This window comes from Peromyscus eremicus, chromosome 9 (assembly GCF_949786415.1).
Source record: "Peromyscus eremicus chromosome 9, PerEre_H2_v1, whole genome shotgun sequence".
NCBI classification, from domain to species: domain Eukaryota; kingdom Metazoa; phylum Chordata; class Mammalia; order Rodentia; family Cricetidae; genus Peromyscus; species Peromyscus eremicus.
Window position 1 is genome coordinate 79,032,514 of NC_081425.1, and position 16,654 is coordinate 79,049,167.

General features: G+C 46.5%; 1 protein-coding gene across 2 annotated transcripts; it reads left to right on the forward strand.

Moving 5' to 3' along the window:
- Window positions 1-241: 241 nt before the first annotated feature.
- On the forward strand, window positions 242-14,714 carry Vdac2 (voltage dependent anion channel 2). Of its 2 annotated transcripts, XM_059273856.1 has the most exons (11): window positions 242-421; window positions 559-652; window positions 836-894; window positions 1,864-1,932; window positions 2,691-2,740; window positions 7,349-7,501; window positions 7,602-7,654; window positions 8,001-8,228; window positions 10,279-10,429; window positions 12,892-12,949; window positions 13,987-14,714. In XM_059273856.1, the coding sequence occupies exons 3-11, from the start codon at window positions 861-863 to the stop codon at window positions 14,076-14,078; spliced, it is 888 nt and encodes a 295-aa protein (XP_059129839.1). In that variant the 5' UTR covers window positions 242-421; window positions 559-652; window positions 836-860; the 3' UTR covers window positions 14,079-14,714. The 2 variants fall into 2 exon arrangements, with proteins under 2 accessions (XP_059129839.1, XP_059129838.1); XM_059273855.1 differs by lacking the exon at window positions 242-421 and having other exon boundaries at window positions 485-652.
- Window positions 14,715-16,654: the final 1,940 nt, after the last annotated feature.

Sequence of the window (16,654 nt, forward strand, 5' to 3'; positions counted from 1 at the left end):
CCTCCCCAGAGGATGACACTGCAGTGGGCGGTGAACCGATGTAAAGATGGGCACGCAGGCTGCGGATGGACGGCGCAGCGCGCCCCACTTCCTCCTCCCGGGGCCTTAAGTCCCTGGAAGGGCAGTGACTGCCGTGCACTCTTCCTGCCTGGGACACCCGGAGGCGGAGGGGGTGCACGTGACCCTGCGGGCGGCGTCGCCCCGCCCCGCCGTGACGCGCGAGGCCTCTCCCACCCTGACCGCGAGGGTGCCGTTGCGCCGCCTCCGCCGTTCCCCGGCCCTCGCCTCTCGGGCTGCCCCGTCCATTGCCTGACCCGTGGCCCGCCAGCTCTTCCGCGCCCCTTCCCCGTCGGACGGTCCGAGACAGCTCAGCCCGGGGGGATCACCGTGCCCTCGGCCCCGCGTGGCCCCTCCGGAGCAGGTGGGAGTGGGCGGGGGGGCGGCGCGGCCAAGGACAGGCGCAGCCGGACAGCCCGGGCGGCCAGCGGCGGGGTCCTGGCTGGGGGAGGCCAGGCTTGCGGCGGGGCGCAACGGTGTCTCCTTCACTTCGCCCTCCAGCCGCGGTGGCTGCAGCGCAATCTCCAGATAGCGGAGCGGCCTCGGCGTAGCGGAGCGGCGGCGGCGGCGGCAACGCCCCTCGGGACACCCGCAGGTACTACGTTGTCCGCCCCCGGCTGAACCCGGGGTCTAGGCCGGGCCGGCAGCCTGAGCGGACTCGGGGCAGCCCTGCTCCCCTAAGATGGCCGCACGGTCCCCGGCTCTCTGCTCTTCTGTCCGAGATCCCCTGTGGGCCCTTTGACCGTCCCCCTGACCGCACTTCTTGTCCCTCCTACAGATCACCTTTTCCCCGCGGCTTCGCTATGGCGGACTGTTGTGTGCCGACATGCCCAAGGCGTAAGTAGACCCATAGACATGTCTGCTGGTGGGGCTGCTGTGTCCCTCTTTGGAAAACCATAGCGATCTACATGCCTGCAAGGACTTGGAAAGTCTTGCCCCTTGGCGTGGCCACTAAAGCTTACTGCCCACTCTGCTGACCAACGCGGTGCTGGGCTGTTGGGTTGCAGATGGGGGGCTCGCGCCCGGGGCGTTGGTCCTTGGCTGGACCCACCCTCTGCTTTTGAATGTGTCATTTACACATCCGGAAGCAAAACAAAAAGTACTAGTTGTTGAATTCCGCCCTGGAGAATTCGATCAGTCACTTTGCAAAGAGGAAGTAGGTCTCCCTCAGTCTGCAGAGATGGGCGTGCACTACAAGGTCATTACACGTGTTCCTAAGGGTGTGGAGGTGCTCTTTTAGAATGAACGAGGTGTAGCGGGAGCTCAGATTCCTTGCCCTTACGCCTCACTGCTTTGGCGGAGTGCTTGGGAGCCCTATTAATGTGTTTAAAGTGCCATTGGATATTTAGTTGCTGTAGACACTTGACTGAAACATTTTACCCCCCTGTCGCCAGATGTCAGTTCCCAGAGTTAAGTTTCTGTCTCCTTGCCCGTGTGTTGATTTTGTTCTTGGAAGACATACCAAAGGATTTGCTAGGGGAAAATGCCTAATCTTAAATTTTGGTTCTTAATCTCAGTTAAATCAGTCAGTTCCCATGCATTCTGGCTGGTGTGTGTACACTTGTAGTAGTGTTGTGAGGCTGTAGATAATAAGTTTAGGAAAGATAGGCTTCCCCCCAACCCTATAAAAACAAACTGGTAGAACCGTCCCAAGTTCGTATTACCACATAGCCACTTAGAAGTCAACTGTTACGATGGCTGTTTAGAGTAGTTGCAGTGCCATCGAAAGCCATTGGTCTTGAATGTAAATATTCGTAGTAGGTCAGAGTCCAGTCACATTAACTGTAGAATGTTTCTTTTTACTAGCAATGTGTATCCCTCCATGCTATGCTGACCTTGGCAAAGCTGCCAGAGATATTTTCAACAAAGGATTTGGTAAGGACTTTTCTTTTCATTTTAGCTTAAAAGAGAAAATGTGTGCTTGGATCCTTTCAGGAAATTGACTTGCTTTTCCAGACTGAATATCCTGCTGGATTAATTCTTCTGCCAGATGCATTTTATGTTAGACTGCTATACTGCACCCCAGTTTCTCAGCTTTTCTTCAGGTCGCAATTTATGAATTCTAACCTTTTAAGGGAAAAGCTTGTACTTTTTTGTTCTTTTGTTTGTTTGTGTTTTTTAGACAGAGTTTCTCTGGGTAGCCCTGGTTGTCCTGGAACTCACTCTGTAGACCAGGCTGGGCTTGAACTCACAGAGATCTGCTGACTCTGCCTCCTGAGTGCTGGGACTAAAGGCTTGCACTGCTGCCACCACCACCACCGGGCTGGGAGTGATTTTCTAATCTAACATTTAAAAATGGCTTGAAAAGGGTGTGTCACAAGGTGGAGCCAGTTCCCCGCCAGCACTCATTAGCATCTGCAGTCATTAGCCTCAGTAGAACTGACTGCTTTTGAAGTATTCTTCAGGTACTGTAGGACAGTACATTTTTGTTCCCCTGTACAAACATGTAAAACCCAGTAGGCTGAAAATAAAGATTAGTAGGAGAGATGCAAGGCCCCAAGTTCAAATGAGGACACATATAAGACCTCATAAGTGCAGCAGGATAAATTTTGGAGATGGACTTATTTTAAATGTAATGTGAATAATGGGTATACATGGCAGAAGACTCATGTTTACTCTCTATTTTTCTGAAGGCTTTGGGTTGGTAAAGCTGGATGTGAAAACAAAGTCATGCAGTGGTGTGGTAAGTGACTAATAATTTCTCATCAATCTTTTCATTTCTTATCCTGTAAATGTCTACAGCTGTTTTGCCTTAAAAAGGCAGAGGTTAATTTGTTTTGAGTGATTTATGTGTAATCTGATTTATTGGCTTTGGGTATGATTTCTGATTTTCATGTAGTTTTATTATTTTCCTGTGTATATATGTGTTACTATGATTGCACAAAGAAGTTGGTTATTTGGTCCTGTTCGGGTAGATTACAAGCTTGAAGGCCAGAGGCTTGTAACCCAGACTCTTTGGTTTTTTTCTTTTTTTTTCTTTTTTTTTTTGGTTTTTCGAGACAGGGTCTCTCTGTGTAGCTTTGCGCCTTTCCTGGAACTCACTTGGTAGCCCAGGCTGGCCTCGAACTCATAGAGATCCGCCTGGCTCTGCCTCCCGAGTGCTGGGATTAAAGGCGTGCGCCACCACCGCCCGGCTCTTTGGTTTTTTTCAAGACAGGGTTTCTCTGTGTAGCTTTGGAGCCTGTCCTGGAACTTGCTCTGTAGACCAGGCTCTCCTTGAACTCACAGAGATCCGCCTGCTTCTGCCTCCTGAGTGCTGAGACTGAAGACGTGATAACCCAGAATCTTAATACCTGTCAGAATTCTGGCCTTAATAGTAACTTGTTTGGTTGACCATACTGATCATTTAATATAATGGCTATATTCTAACAGTCATCCATGGAGATGTCTACATATGTCTATCCTGTCTTGAGTGTCACTTATGTGTTGATCCTTCCCAGCTGTTAAAAAAGGGATAAAGTAAAATATTGCATGCTTTTTTTCTTTCTCTAAAAGTTTTTGTTTTGCGATTTGGAGGTGGGTGTATTGTGTACGTTCTAAACTATCATTATTGGGCACTGTGATAAATGCATGCTGTTCTGCATATAACTGGAATTTATTAAAGTTGTTCCTGGTGGGATTTCTTAATGCTCAGACCTGTTGCACTTAGGAGGTCTTATATTTGTCCTGTCCTGTGGTTTCCTTGGTTTACAGAGAAGTCTAACTGTTTGGTAATGGTTGAGTGACTCACTTGGCTGGGCTGAGAGGATATAGTTAGTTAGCTGATTGTTTCTATTTCCCACTGCTGCTGGATATTGAGCTCAGGGCCTTGCATCTCTACTACTCATCTGTGTTTTCAGCCTACCGGGTTTTACGTATGTTTTACGTAGGTTACCCTAAAATAAACACACCGTCCTTGTCTTTAGAAAGCTTACGTTCAAAATGGGGATGGGGTGTGTGTGTAGGGGGATTATTAGCTGTGTATCAGGGCCAGTGCCTCAAAACAAACAAAACTCCTTTCTAGTTGGACAGACAAGCTGAGAATAATTGGAGAATTGTATCAAGCACTAGATTTATAAGCCGAAATTCTTGTTGGAAAGGAAAGGTTTATTGTAACAGGGTTAGGGAAAGTTATATGGAAGTAAATTTAAGATTTTAAAGAATCTATAGGCATTGGATCAAAGAGGGTATGTTTTGTTTATACTTTCTGAGTAAAATTGAATAGTATTGGTGCTGTAGCATACAAACCTACTCACAGTTAAATTCTACTGAGGCTCCTCTCTTTCTTGAACTGCAGAGATGCTCAGGCTACCCAAAATGTGGAAGATAAGTTCATGGTGGGGGAATGAATTGCTTTAGTGTTGGTTTAATCTGCCCGATTCGGCCCACAGGCTGATGTTGACCTTGTTTCCTGAGCATTTGTTGGCATACATTAGGCTGGCCCTTGATCTCAGGGACTGATGCATGGTGGTGGAGCTTAGGTCATTAATCATTGTCTTGCAGGATTAAAAACTGCTGCCCATATACATTTATATACATTTCCCGTTTAAACTATTTGTTGGAAGAAAATGCTTCCTGTGTATTTAATGTCATCCTATTGTTTGTGCATGCAAAGCTACAGAGCTTTCTCCGGCAGCTCTGAATTACCCCACAGGAAGCTGTGCTGTTACAGTTGAGAATACAGGTCTCCACAAGTTAACTGTGTTCCTCAGGGTTACTCATTGAGCAAATGACACCTCAACCCAGATAACCAGGACTCATAACTTCATATCAAATGTTATTTCTTAATATAACCTAACCTAGTGCATTTTAGGAGACTGAATGTTAAGCATTGAGATAATTTCTGTGAATGAAAGTGTCTAGTTTTAGGAGGACATATATAGAGACCTAAGGATTTTGATTTTTTTTTGTTGTTGTTGTTTTGTTTTTCAAGACAGGGTTTTTCTGTGTAGCTTTGCACCTTTCCTGGAATTGCTTTGTAGACCAAGCTGGCCTTGAACTCACAGAGATCCGCCTGCCTCTGCTTCCCCAGTGCTGGGATTAAAGGCGTGTGCCACCACCGCCTGGCGATTTTGATCTTTTCAACTTCATAGTTAAAAATATTTCTATTCTAAGAGAAAGATAGTTCTCCATTGACAACACTTTTTTTTCCCCTTTTCTTTTCTTTTTTTGACAGAGTTTCTCTCTGTAGCCTTCGCTGTCCTGGAACTTACTCTGTAGACCAGGCTGGCCTTGAAGTCACAGAGATTACCTGCCACTTGCCTCACAAGTGCTGGGACTAAAGTTGTGCACCACCACCGCCTGGTGACAACAGTTTTTGATATTTCTTTTTATTTTATAACAACAGTTTTTGATATTTCTTTTTATTTTATTAATGTTTGTCTGTTTTTCCAGTTTGTGTGTGTGTGTGTGTGCGCGTGTGCATGTGCGTGTGTAGCCCAGGCTGGCCTGGAGCTCAGAGATCTGCCTGCCTCTACCTCCTGAGTACTGGAATTAAAGACATGCGCCACCACCTCCTGGCAGTGTCTGTTTCTTAACTCCACAGGTATCGCAATTTCTGATAAACTTGAGATCATTAACTTTAGGCATAGCTTTCCAGTGACTGTAGTGTAGACACTGATACAGAAACTGTGAGTCAGAACTCTGTAAGGCTGCTTAAAGCTTACATTTTATCTTGGCATATTTCACATGCCGTCCTTGGTAAAAAACAGACACCTGGGTCATCTAGAAAATTCTAAGATACAGCTTTCTTCCTCAGGGTTCCCCTTTCACTTGGTATGCCACAAGGGATTGTGTTCTATACAAACCCGTGATTAAAACTTTTTAAAAGATTTATTTTTAATTAAAAATGTTTTTATTTTACATGTATGAGTGTTTGCCTGTATGTCTTTGTGTCCTGGTGCCTGATTGTAAGTTGCCGTGTGGATGCTGGGAACCGAATTTGGGTTCTCTTGCAGAGTGTGTTTACTCACTGGCTATTTTTCTAGTTCCAAGGCCAAGCTTTTTATAGTACTTCAAATTAATAATGCCTGTATTTTTTGCTGCCAACATACACAGTTTATATGATATATGATAAAAATCAAGAAGCTGGGCTTGAGAGATGGCTCAGAGGTTAAGAGCACTGACTGTTCTTCCAGAGGTCCTGAGTTCAATTTCCGGCAACCACATGGTGGCTCACAACCACTTGTAATGAGATCTGGCGCCCTCTACTGGCGCCAGAACACTGTATATGTAATAAATAAATCTTTAAAAAAAAAAATCAAGAAGCTCCCCAATCCACTTTTAAAAGGCTTATTTTTATTTTGTGTGTATGTTTTTTTTTTTTTGCCTGCATGTGTATCTGCACCATGTGTGTGCAGTACCCACAGAGGCCAGAAGAGGGTGGTGGATATGCTAGTCTCGAGTTTACAGACTATTAGCTGCCTTGGGTGCTAGGAATCAAACCTGGGTCCTCTGCAAGAGCAACATGTGCTCTTTACTACTTAGCCATCTTCCCAGCCCCATGAAAATAGGGTGAGTTGGGTGTGGTGGTGTACACCTTTAATCCCAGCACTAGGGAGGCAGAGGCTGGCAGATTAGGATAGCCAGCCTGGTCTACAAAGCCAGTTCCACAACAGCCAGATCAACAACAAGAAACAGCAAAAAGAAGATATGTGAGTTGTTTGGAAAGGCCTGAAACCTAGCAAAGGCTCATTTCAGAAAACAAGAACTGGAGAGATGGCTCAGCATTTAAGAGTGGGTGTTGCTCTTGAAGAGGGCCCTAGTTCCTATCCAAGCACCCACGTGATGGCTCCCAACCACCTGTAACTTCAGTTTCAGGGAAATCAGACTCCTGGCCTTCATGACATCTGCATTTAATATTCACATACATATATTGCAAATTATAAACAATTCTTTAAAAAAAAAAAGAAAACTTGAGTATTGGAATTATTGAGTTTGAATTTCCGTGTTTAGAAATTTTCACGTTTTGTGTGTGGATTATGTGTGCGTGCAGGCACACGTGTCACGGGGTGAGTGTCGAGGTTAGAGGACAGCTTATGGGACTGACTTCTCTCTTCCTACTGCGTGAGTCTTAGACATGGAAGTTAGGTCGTCAGGTTTGGCAGTAAGCCTTTATACCTAGTGAGCCATCTTTATTGATTAGTTAGAAATGTAAGGTGACATTCTAGTGGCATCAGTTGGCCAGGCTAATTGTCACTGTTGTGTTTGCTTAGGAAGTAGTACGGTATAAAGTTAAGTGTGTTGAGTAAGTTAGGCCGTGTATTCTTCCAGGCTTAGGAGAAGGCTCATGAGTTGTTTGTTGTCTTGTCAGGAATTTTCAACATCTGGTTCATCTAATACGGACACTGGTAAAGTCAGTGGGACCTTGGAGACCAAATACAAGTGGTGTGAGTATGGTCTGACTTTCACAGAGAAGTGGAACACCGATAACACTCTGGGGACAGAGATTGCAATTGAAGACCAGGTAGTGTCTCACAAACTTGCTTCTCTGTCATTTTTGAATTTCACAAAGGAAAGAAAGCTGAACATAAAACCTCATACATTCTTTTTCTCCTAAAATACAGATCTGTCAAGGTTTGAAGCTGACATTTGATACTACCTTTTCACCGAACACAGGGTAAGTGCTGATTTCCGCATGCACTGAACTGGAAGCATTCTTGGCTGCTCACTGCAGCGGTGACGGCCTGCAGTTGACCACTGCTTGCCGCTGTTGGCTTGCTTCAGAAACTGGCCGCCTCTTCACTGTGGCGGTGCTACTCATTTCTTAGCTTTGTGACTGTCAGTTTGACAAAGTACTTCTCTATGGTGGGGCAGTCCGTCACCCCATGTGGCTTTGTTTAGTTTATTTGGGTGTTTTTAGCCCTAAAATTGTCATACTGCAGTTTGTTTAAATCTTTGATGTCCACCAGGTATAAATCTTTGTCACTGGCCTTAGTTTCAAATCAGTCTCTCCTTCCTTTCAGAAAGAAAAGTGGTAAAATCAAGTCTGCTTACAAGAGGGAGTGTATAAACCTTGGCTGTGATGTTGACTTTGATTTTGCTGGACCTGCCATCCATGGCTCAGCTGTCTTTGGTTACGAGGGCTGGCTTGCTGGGTACCAGATGACCTTTGACAGTGCCAAGTCAAAGCTGACAAGGAGTAACTTTGCAGTAGGCTACAGGACTGGGGACTTCCAGCTACATACTAATGTGTAAGTATTTCTTTAGAGGCTCTCAGGGTGCTGTGTAATGTCGTTTCTTTGGATCTGTTTTTCATTTAAAGGTTATCTGACATGAGGTAGTTCTAGATGCTCCTCAGAAGCATATAGTGTAGACACTGAGAGTGCATGCTCACATCATCTTCGAGACTTGAGATGCTGCTCTGTGTCTTTGGTGAGGGGTGGGGTGTTAGAATTTGTCAGACTGCTACCAGTGCTCTCTCTGACATGATGACCTAGGGAGTGTGGGGTCCTGGTTTGATAGGATTATCTTAGCATGTTAGATCATGGTGCTTGGCAGGTTGTGTGGTGCCTCACACCTTTAATCCTAGCATTGGGAGGCAGAGGCAGCTGATCTTTCTGAGACTGGGGCCATGGTGAGTTCTAGGCTGGCTAGAACTACATAGTGAGCTCCTTTCTCAAAAATTAAAAACAAACAAACAAACAAACAAACAAACAAACAAACGGCGGTGGTGGCGCACGCCTCTAATCCCAGCACCCGGGAGGCAGAGCCAGGTGGATCTCTGAGTTCAAGGCCAGCCTGGTCTACAGAGCAAGTCCAGGACAGGCACCAAAACTACCTAGAGAAACTGTCTCGGAAAAACCAAAAAAAGGTGTTTCATACCCAGCTCAAGTTAGATTACATAGAAAAGGACTTAACTTTTTCCATGACAAATCAGTATATTGGGAAATAACAGAAGCACAAAAGAAAAACATTTCCCATAATCCTACCAACTAGACACATAATCTTAAATTTTTTTTGTTTTTTATATTTATTTGTTATGTTATGGCACATGTGAATGTTAACTGGAAAACTGATTGTCTCAGGGATCAAACTCAGGTACTCAGGCTTGGTAGCAAGGGCCTTAAGACCCAATAAGCAATCTCTCTCTCTGGTCCTAAGTACAATTTTTTTTAAAGTCTCTTTTGCAGCCCCCTGTAAAGAATCTTTCTTTGTCTCGATAGCCAGCTTTCCAATAACGAAACAAAGACTTCTTACTAATATGAAAGCTTGGCCTTAGTTCAGGCTTATTCCTAACTAGCTCTTATAACTTAAATTAACCCATTTCTGTTCATGCAGACTAGGCTGCCACATCACTCATGGCTCTTACCTCTCCTCCTGCATATCCTGCTTCCTCGGTGTCTGGTGATTCCCCCTTTCTTCTTCCAAGAGCTCTCTCTGTCCGGAAGTTCTGATATGCCTCCTGCCTAGCTGTTTAGCTTTTTATTAAACCAATCACAGTGACACATAACTTGCAACAGCCTGCCTGGCCTGAAACTCACTACCTAATATATAATCTTTGTTTATGTTGTGGTATCCTCTTGTGTGTGTGTACATGTGTTTGTATGTGGTGCTGCTGGAAGTGGAATCCAGGGATGCGTCCAGGATAGGCAGCATTCTGTCATTGATCCTAACACCTCTGCTCATTGTGTGTTCGAGTGTGTGTTTTACACACCGTAATCCCAGTGCTCAGGAGACAGAGGCAGAAGGATCTCTGAGTTTGAAGCCAGCCTGGTCTACATTGTAAGTTTCAGGACAGCTAGGAATACATAGAGAGACTCTGTCTTTAAAAACTGAGGCTGTCCTGGAGAGATTACTCAGCAGTTAAGAGCACCGGCTGCTCTTCCAGAGGACCCAGGTTCGATTCTCAGAACCCACATGGCAGCTCACAACTGCCTGTAACTCCAGTTCCAGGGTGTCTGACACCCTTACACAGACATATATGCAGGCAGAACATCAATGTATATAAAATAGAAATAAATCATTAAAAACACGAGGCTGAGGCAGAAGGATTGCCATGAATTTGAGTGTAGCCTGGGTTACAGAGTAGACTCCCACTGTCTCAACCAAACCAGAAAGGACTTTGAAGTTTTCGTTGGAACTTTAAGGACCAGCTCTTGCATGCTAGGCAAGGATTCTACCACTCTGCTGCCCGCTCAGTTCTAGTAGTGGCTTATACTAACAGTAATGCTACAGTACTACCCTGTGCCTTAGAAGTGGTTACATTGTCTATTCTAGATTCTAATTCAAAATATCTTATAGCAATAATGGGACAGAATTTGGAGGATCAATTTATCAGAAAGTATGTGAGGATTTTGACACTTCAGTAAACCTTGCGTGGACATCAGGCACCAACTGCACTCGATTTGGGATTGCAGCTAAATACCAGTTGGACTCCACTGCCTCCATTTCTGTGAGTACTTGTGCAGCCTAGAGTGGGGGTTCTGGTGGTGGGAGTGACTCTCGGGGTACTGGGTGGTGTGGAAGCTTGCCTGAGACTCACAGTCCACATTCACACATGGACTGGCATTAGAATGAATGCTGCTTTTCCTGTGGAAGTTGTGCTGCTAGAGGGTTGCCAGTCAAGCTAGATCACTGGTGATTGAATGAGAATGGCCCCCATGTGCTAATCTGTTTGAGTGCTTGGTCCCCAGTTGGTGGGACAGATGAGGTGTGGCCTTGTTGGAGGAGGTGTGTCACTTGGGGCAGGTTTTGAGGCTTCGGAGCCCAGTCATTCCCAGGGAGCTCTTTGCCTCGTGCTTGTGGGTCAGGTGTGAACTCAGCATCATGCCTCCCTGCCTGCTGCTGTGCTTCCCACGGGGACGGCCATGGCCTCGCCCTCTGAGACCAGGAGTCCTGAATTAAAGGCTCTCTTTTAGAAGTCACCTTGGTCGTGGTGTCTCATCGCATCAGTAGAAAAGAGGTTCACTTCACCTGAGAGCTGCTGAGTTAGTATTGCTAAGACCCCTGAGCCCCCAAGCCTGCCGAAGCTCCAAGTGACCCGTGTCTGGAGTCCTGGGTTGGGGAATAATAATAGTACTTTCTTTGATATCATCTTTTATGGTTTATGAAGTATCTTCAGATTTGGTCTGGGAGGTCACTGGTCTAAGCATTTTTACAGGTGAAGAGACGGGGTTGGCAAGAGGAGGATTTAATGTTACTGTTGGGGGAGTGGTATGGGGAGTGAAGCCAGGACTGGACCCAGTGTCTTCATTTGAATCCTGTCTAAGTGAGCAGATATATTACTGGGACTGTTGCCCGAAAGCCTGCTCCTCTAGGACCTGCTCACCCTCTTTTAAGGGCAGAGCGAGATGGTTGGACACTCTTGTCTGATTTTCGGCTCTTTCTCCTGTGTATGTCTTTAGTCTTGGAGTTTATGTCTCTAGGGGTAGAAGAATGTGTGCTGTGAGGGGCAGGGGATTGGCTTCCATTCCTGTCAGATCAGCAGCTGTTACTGTGTGTCAGGGACTGTCTGTACTGTATGTACTGGGGATGACAGGAAGTTAAAACAGTCCAGGAGAGTTATTTTTGTTACATAAAGTACCCTTGATCCTCAAGGACTGTTTCGATACCATAAGCAGGTGTGTTCAGCCCCGTCTTTGCTTTATGATAACACAATGTCAGAAAGAGTGTAAAGTGAAGAAAAATACCCAGAATGCCTCTCCCTTTTCGAAGTCAGTGATAGATTTATGACTCGCTGCTTCTCTGATGTGCTAGTGAAGCACTCAGTTGAGCACACTGTTGTTCTCTTGAGATGTGCTTGTGGCACTCGAACAGATTGTATGCCAGTGGTAGACAGACCTTTCAGCTGCTAGTCTCCATGGGAAAAGGTGGCCTGGGACCTAGGTGTCATTGAGGAAACAGACAGCAGTTCCCATCCAAGTAGAGCTGCACTGTGGAGCAGCTGCCAGAAGCATATAGTCAAGATAGATTGTGTATTGATGTCTATGTATTGTAAGAATAGAATCACTGAATCATTACAAATCGGTGTGCTCACAGCAAGATGTTAGCTTTATGCTGTGGCCCCCAGGACACTGAAGAGCCCAGTTGTCGTCTAGGCTGTGGAGTAGAGGGTAAATTGCAGGCATATCTGTCCTGTGGCCTGCAGGCTGCGTGCGTGTGTCCTGTATTGCTATAAATGTGGCCCAACACATTTGTGGGTAACATTAGGATGCAGTGTAAGAAGTTTGGACAGCTGCCAGTGTCTAGGTGGCTTAGTGAGGATGTTAGCTGGGGTAGTGGAGACTGGTGCTAGAGGAAGCTGCTGCTTTCCAGCGTTCCTGTCAGCTCTTGAAGGTCTGTGACCTAAATCCCAAATTGTCAGGGCATATGAGGAATTGATAAACCATGCCCCAGTGGAGCCTCGTTAGGCCCCGACTAGTTACAGCCCAAATCCAGCAGCTTAGAGGTAAGTAAGAGTGTGAGGAAGGAGTGAAGCTGTGGAGATTTGAGGAGGAACCCTGGAGGGAGTGATGTGTGGTCTAAGCCTTGAGTTTATAAATCCCTCCTCACTCACATCACAAAGATGACTCTCCCTCTAGAAGGTGTGGGAGGCAGCATCAGCCACACATTAATTAGCTTTTGGGCTTAGCTTAGACTCAACAAAAGTAACTTTTGAGTGGTTTTTATGCTGTGTGGATAATTAGGGGTCTTTGTACATGTCCAAAGGGGTGTAAAAGAGTGTTATTGGGCCCTATGACAATCTGATTTTGAGCTGATGTCTGATTTTTTTAAAGTGGCACTTGGTGTTTGCTTAATATATGATATTTATTAAATTTTAGTATCCCATTGAGTTAAATTCCTGGGCTCTATAGTTCCATGGTGGGGAATACTCAAGAGCTTTATCTCCCTTCAGAAATGTTTCTCTCTTTCTAGGCAAAGGTCAACAACTCTAGTTTAATTGGAGTGGGCTATACTCAGACTCTGAGGCCTGGTGAGTATTGCTGATAAAGTAGGATTGTTTTTACAGCCCTCTTCCCCTTTTAAAAAAGAGTCATTTAAGTGTGGGGGGGTTTGTCTGCTTCTGTGTCTGCACACTAGAGAGTGCGGGCAGTGGATCCCATGGGGCTGTAGATACAGACGGCTTGCAGCCACCACATGGGTGCTGGGAATTGAACCCAGGACCTCTAGAAGAGCACTCGGTGTTGTTGACTGCAGAGTCATCCTTCCAGCCCCATTTTTACAGTATTTAAAAAACTTTTTTAGTGTATTATTTTGTGACCCTTTCAAGCCTGTCTGGGGTTGACAGTCCTTTTCTGGGAAGTTGCAGCTCACAACCCTCCCCCTTGCTCTGTCGATTGAGGAGGGCTGTCCTGAGTACGCACAGCGCCCCTCACTCCCCACTGCTGTCTAAATGGTGTCTTGGACCAGAGTTCACCTGGTGCGTTGACTGGTCTGTCTCTGCGGTCCCCTTCAGGTCGGGGATTCCAGAGCAGCTCTGAGTCATATGCACACTGCCAGTCAGTAGATCTGAGGTGGAGAGCTCTGTATTTCTAATGAGTTCTGGAGCGCTTAGAGCAGTTGACCAACCAGGTCCTGAAGTACTGGCAGCCCAACTTTCCCAGCGGGGACCCCACTTCCCACACCTAAAACTTAAAGAAAAGTGAAAAGTGAACACGAAAGGACCAGTTACTGCTCACATACTCAGCACCCTTCTTACGTTAGCATCATCTACCTGCCTGATGTGTGCTTCCTACTTGTCCTCAGAGGCCTCCTTTTAGGGTTCACTTACAATCTGGTCGTTCCGGGGGTGTCTAGTCTGGGTAGTATAGTGACCATGATTATGGCTTCGAACGCTTTGAACTTACTACTAACCTTTTTCTGTCTAAGATGTGCATTTCCCCAATTCCTAGTGTCACGGTTCATCCAGTGCCCTCTGCTGGCCGGGATTAGTATGGTCGTTGCAGACTGAGAAGTCCGGATAGGCCCATCCTGGTTGTCAGGCCCTCATGGGGTTTGCTCTGTTCACAGGTGTGAAGCTTACGCTATCTGCTCTGGTAGACGGGAAGAGCTTTAATGCTGGAGGCCACAAACTCGGGCTTGCCTTGGAACTGGAGGCTTAATCCAGTTGAAAGAAACCTCTGGGAATGGATTATCAGAAGATTTGGCCTTAATATATTTCCATGTGACCAGCAGGCTCCCCCTTCCCCCAGAAGGTGATGAAATCAAAGGATGATTAAACAAGAGCTGTATTTTGAATATTTAGACAGTTTCCTGTTGGCTGGTTTCTAGTTGGATGGTTACCTAGTTGTCAGGGCTGCCGTTGTGCGGCGCCTCCACATTATTTAAATGTATTTAATGTTAATGTGCTGCCCACCAATGATGAAATAGACGTTTATGAAAACCGGGCTATGGTCTGCATGTTTGTTTTCTGTTCCTTTAACATTGACCATTGTACTGAATGGATCAGTGGATGTTTTAAGATGAGGGAAGATATTTTTTTGTGTTATAGTCAACCATCATTAGAATTACTTTGGTAATCCCAAACATGACAAATTATGAATAAAACAAGTGTACATAACTAATGACTCCACGTATGTGCAGTTACAGATTGGCCAGCCAGGGGCTAAACCTTGGTTAATACTTTCTGGTGAGCAGTTTGCTCTTTACCTTAATCTGTGCAGCTAAATTCTTGTGTCCTTAGCATAATTCCACGAGACCTTTGAGACTACAATAAAATCAGAGGATACATACTTTAATACTCTTCATTTTCTAAGTTTGTGCAAATTTACAGTGAGTCACTGTTAACCCCACGGATGATGCAGCGGCGGTGCTGAATGGTTAAACAGGCATGCCGTACCCTTCGGAGCCACAGCTACAGAAAGTGGAGGAGGTCCTAGATAGGTATGGCTGGGCAGAGGAGAGGCGGTGATGGGGTGCAGAGAGGAGTGAGTGAGTGGGCACCCCTTAGCCAGCACCTGAGGATCTGCATACCCAGTGATTCCGGTTGGAAGAGTGGAACAGCACAAGCTTCCCCGGGAGAGGATGTCAAAGGTGGGAGGGGAAATCGTGGGTGAGAGAGGGGAGACAAGTTGAGTCGGAAGCTTTGGAGGAGAGCTAAGAGAATGGAGTGCGTGGGACTTCCTCATACACAGAAATGCGGCACGGGAAGAACGAACCAACCTCTAGGTTAAGAGTCAGATGATAGAACTTTACCTTGACGTGTGGAGCTGAGGGACACAAAGGTGTCTTCTGGCTCCACTGTTTGCCCTAAGGGATTGGCAAGGGGGCACCATATGAATCAGAAGTCGGATTCCCTGAAAGGTTCTGTCTCTAGGCACCCATCACTGTGGAAGGTAACAGGTTGAAATTTGAGTCTGGATCCGTTGCTTGGTGAGAAGGAACTATGAAAGGTATCCAGACTAATGTGAAAGTAGTGCTTGCCGACCTAAGCGGTCCTTAGCCCCGTCGGTGGCCGATGCCCCTCAGCTACTGGGTACATTCCATGCTGCACTTTGGAGTTCACTTGACAGTGCTGTGGGCGAGTGTGTGTACACATGTGGGACTTCTCAGAGCAGACTGGACCAGGTCTCCCGTGTACACTGAAGAATGCACTTGTGACTTAGGGAGAAAGGGGGGGCGCAGCTAGTTCTTGAGGGGTGTGGAGAACACGAGGTGCAGGGCTGTGGGGCTTGGAGACTCAGCTCATGAAGCTGCACTTGGAGCGGGCTCTAGGTGTGTGTCACCCGGGGGCCTTAACCCACAGGTGGCAAACCTGTGCCGTCCCAGAAAGTGCCCTCATTCTAGAGCAGCTGGAGAATTGTGAGGAGCAGGGCCCCAGTCAGAGGCTGGCTTCTCCACTGCCCCCCAAAGGACAGTGCTAGAAAAGACTCAAGATCTTGTGAGGTGCCTTGAATGCTGCCTACTGTCAAGTCTGCTTTACACCTTGGACATCAGTTCCCTCCCGCAGGACTTGGGTGGGGGCAGCAGACAGAAATTCGACCCAACCTTAGGTCTTCAGGTCTAGGCCAAGATGGTTGGTTCTCAGTTGATGGCCCCTGATGAGTGCTAATGGAGTTATTAAGGCAATTCCACGTAGTTAAAAGGGAGGTTTATTTTTAACTTACAACAAGTAAAGGGATAGGCTACAGGATCTGCGAGAGGTGAAGTGCAGGCCAGCAGTGATCTCTGGAGAACTCTGCTCGGTCTACCATCCAGCATCCAGGATCACCAGGAACCAAGAGAGCCCTCCAGGTCTTAAGGGCTCCTGTCTCAGCCACGCCTCAAGGGCAGGTCATAGGTAGGTGTGACAGTTCCCGGAAGCCTCACTAGGGGTAGTACTTCCAGGTCAAAGCTGGACCAGCTACCCACTACAGAGGGCTTCCATTGCCCAGGTGAGAGTGGGAAGGCAACAGCCCTGGGGAAATGTGGGTAGACAGCCAGCAGCCTACGACTAGATTGCTCTCTTGCAGGACCTCTGTCTTGTCAGACCCCAGGAGACAGATAAGGCCCTCCCTTCCATCTAGCCCCCATAGCCTGTTGGGAGTCTACTCAATGCATACAGCTGCAACAGTTTATTAAAACTACCCTGTCAGACAGGGCCACAAGCCTTGGTGCCAGGGAGACGCTTTACTGGAAAAGCTGTCTGTGTTCCTGTAGGGAACACAACCTAATGAACCAAATATGGATGCTCAGAAGG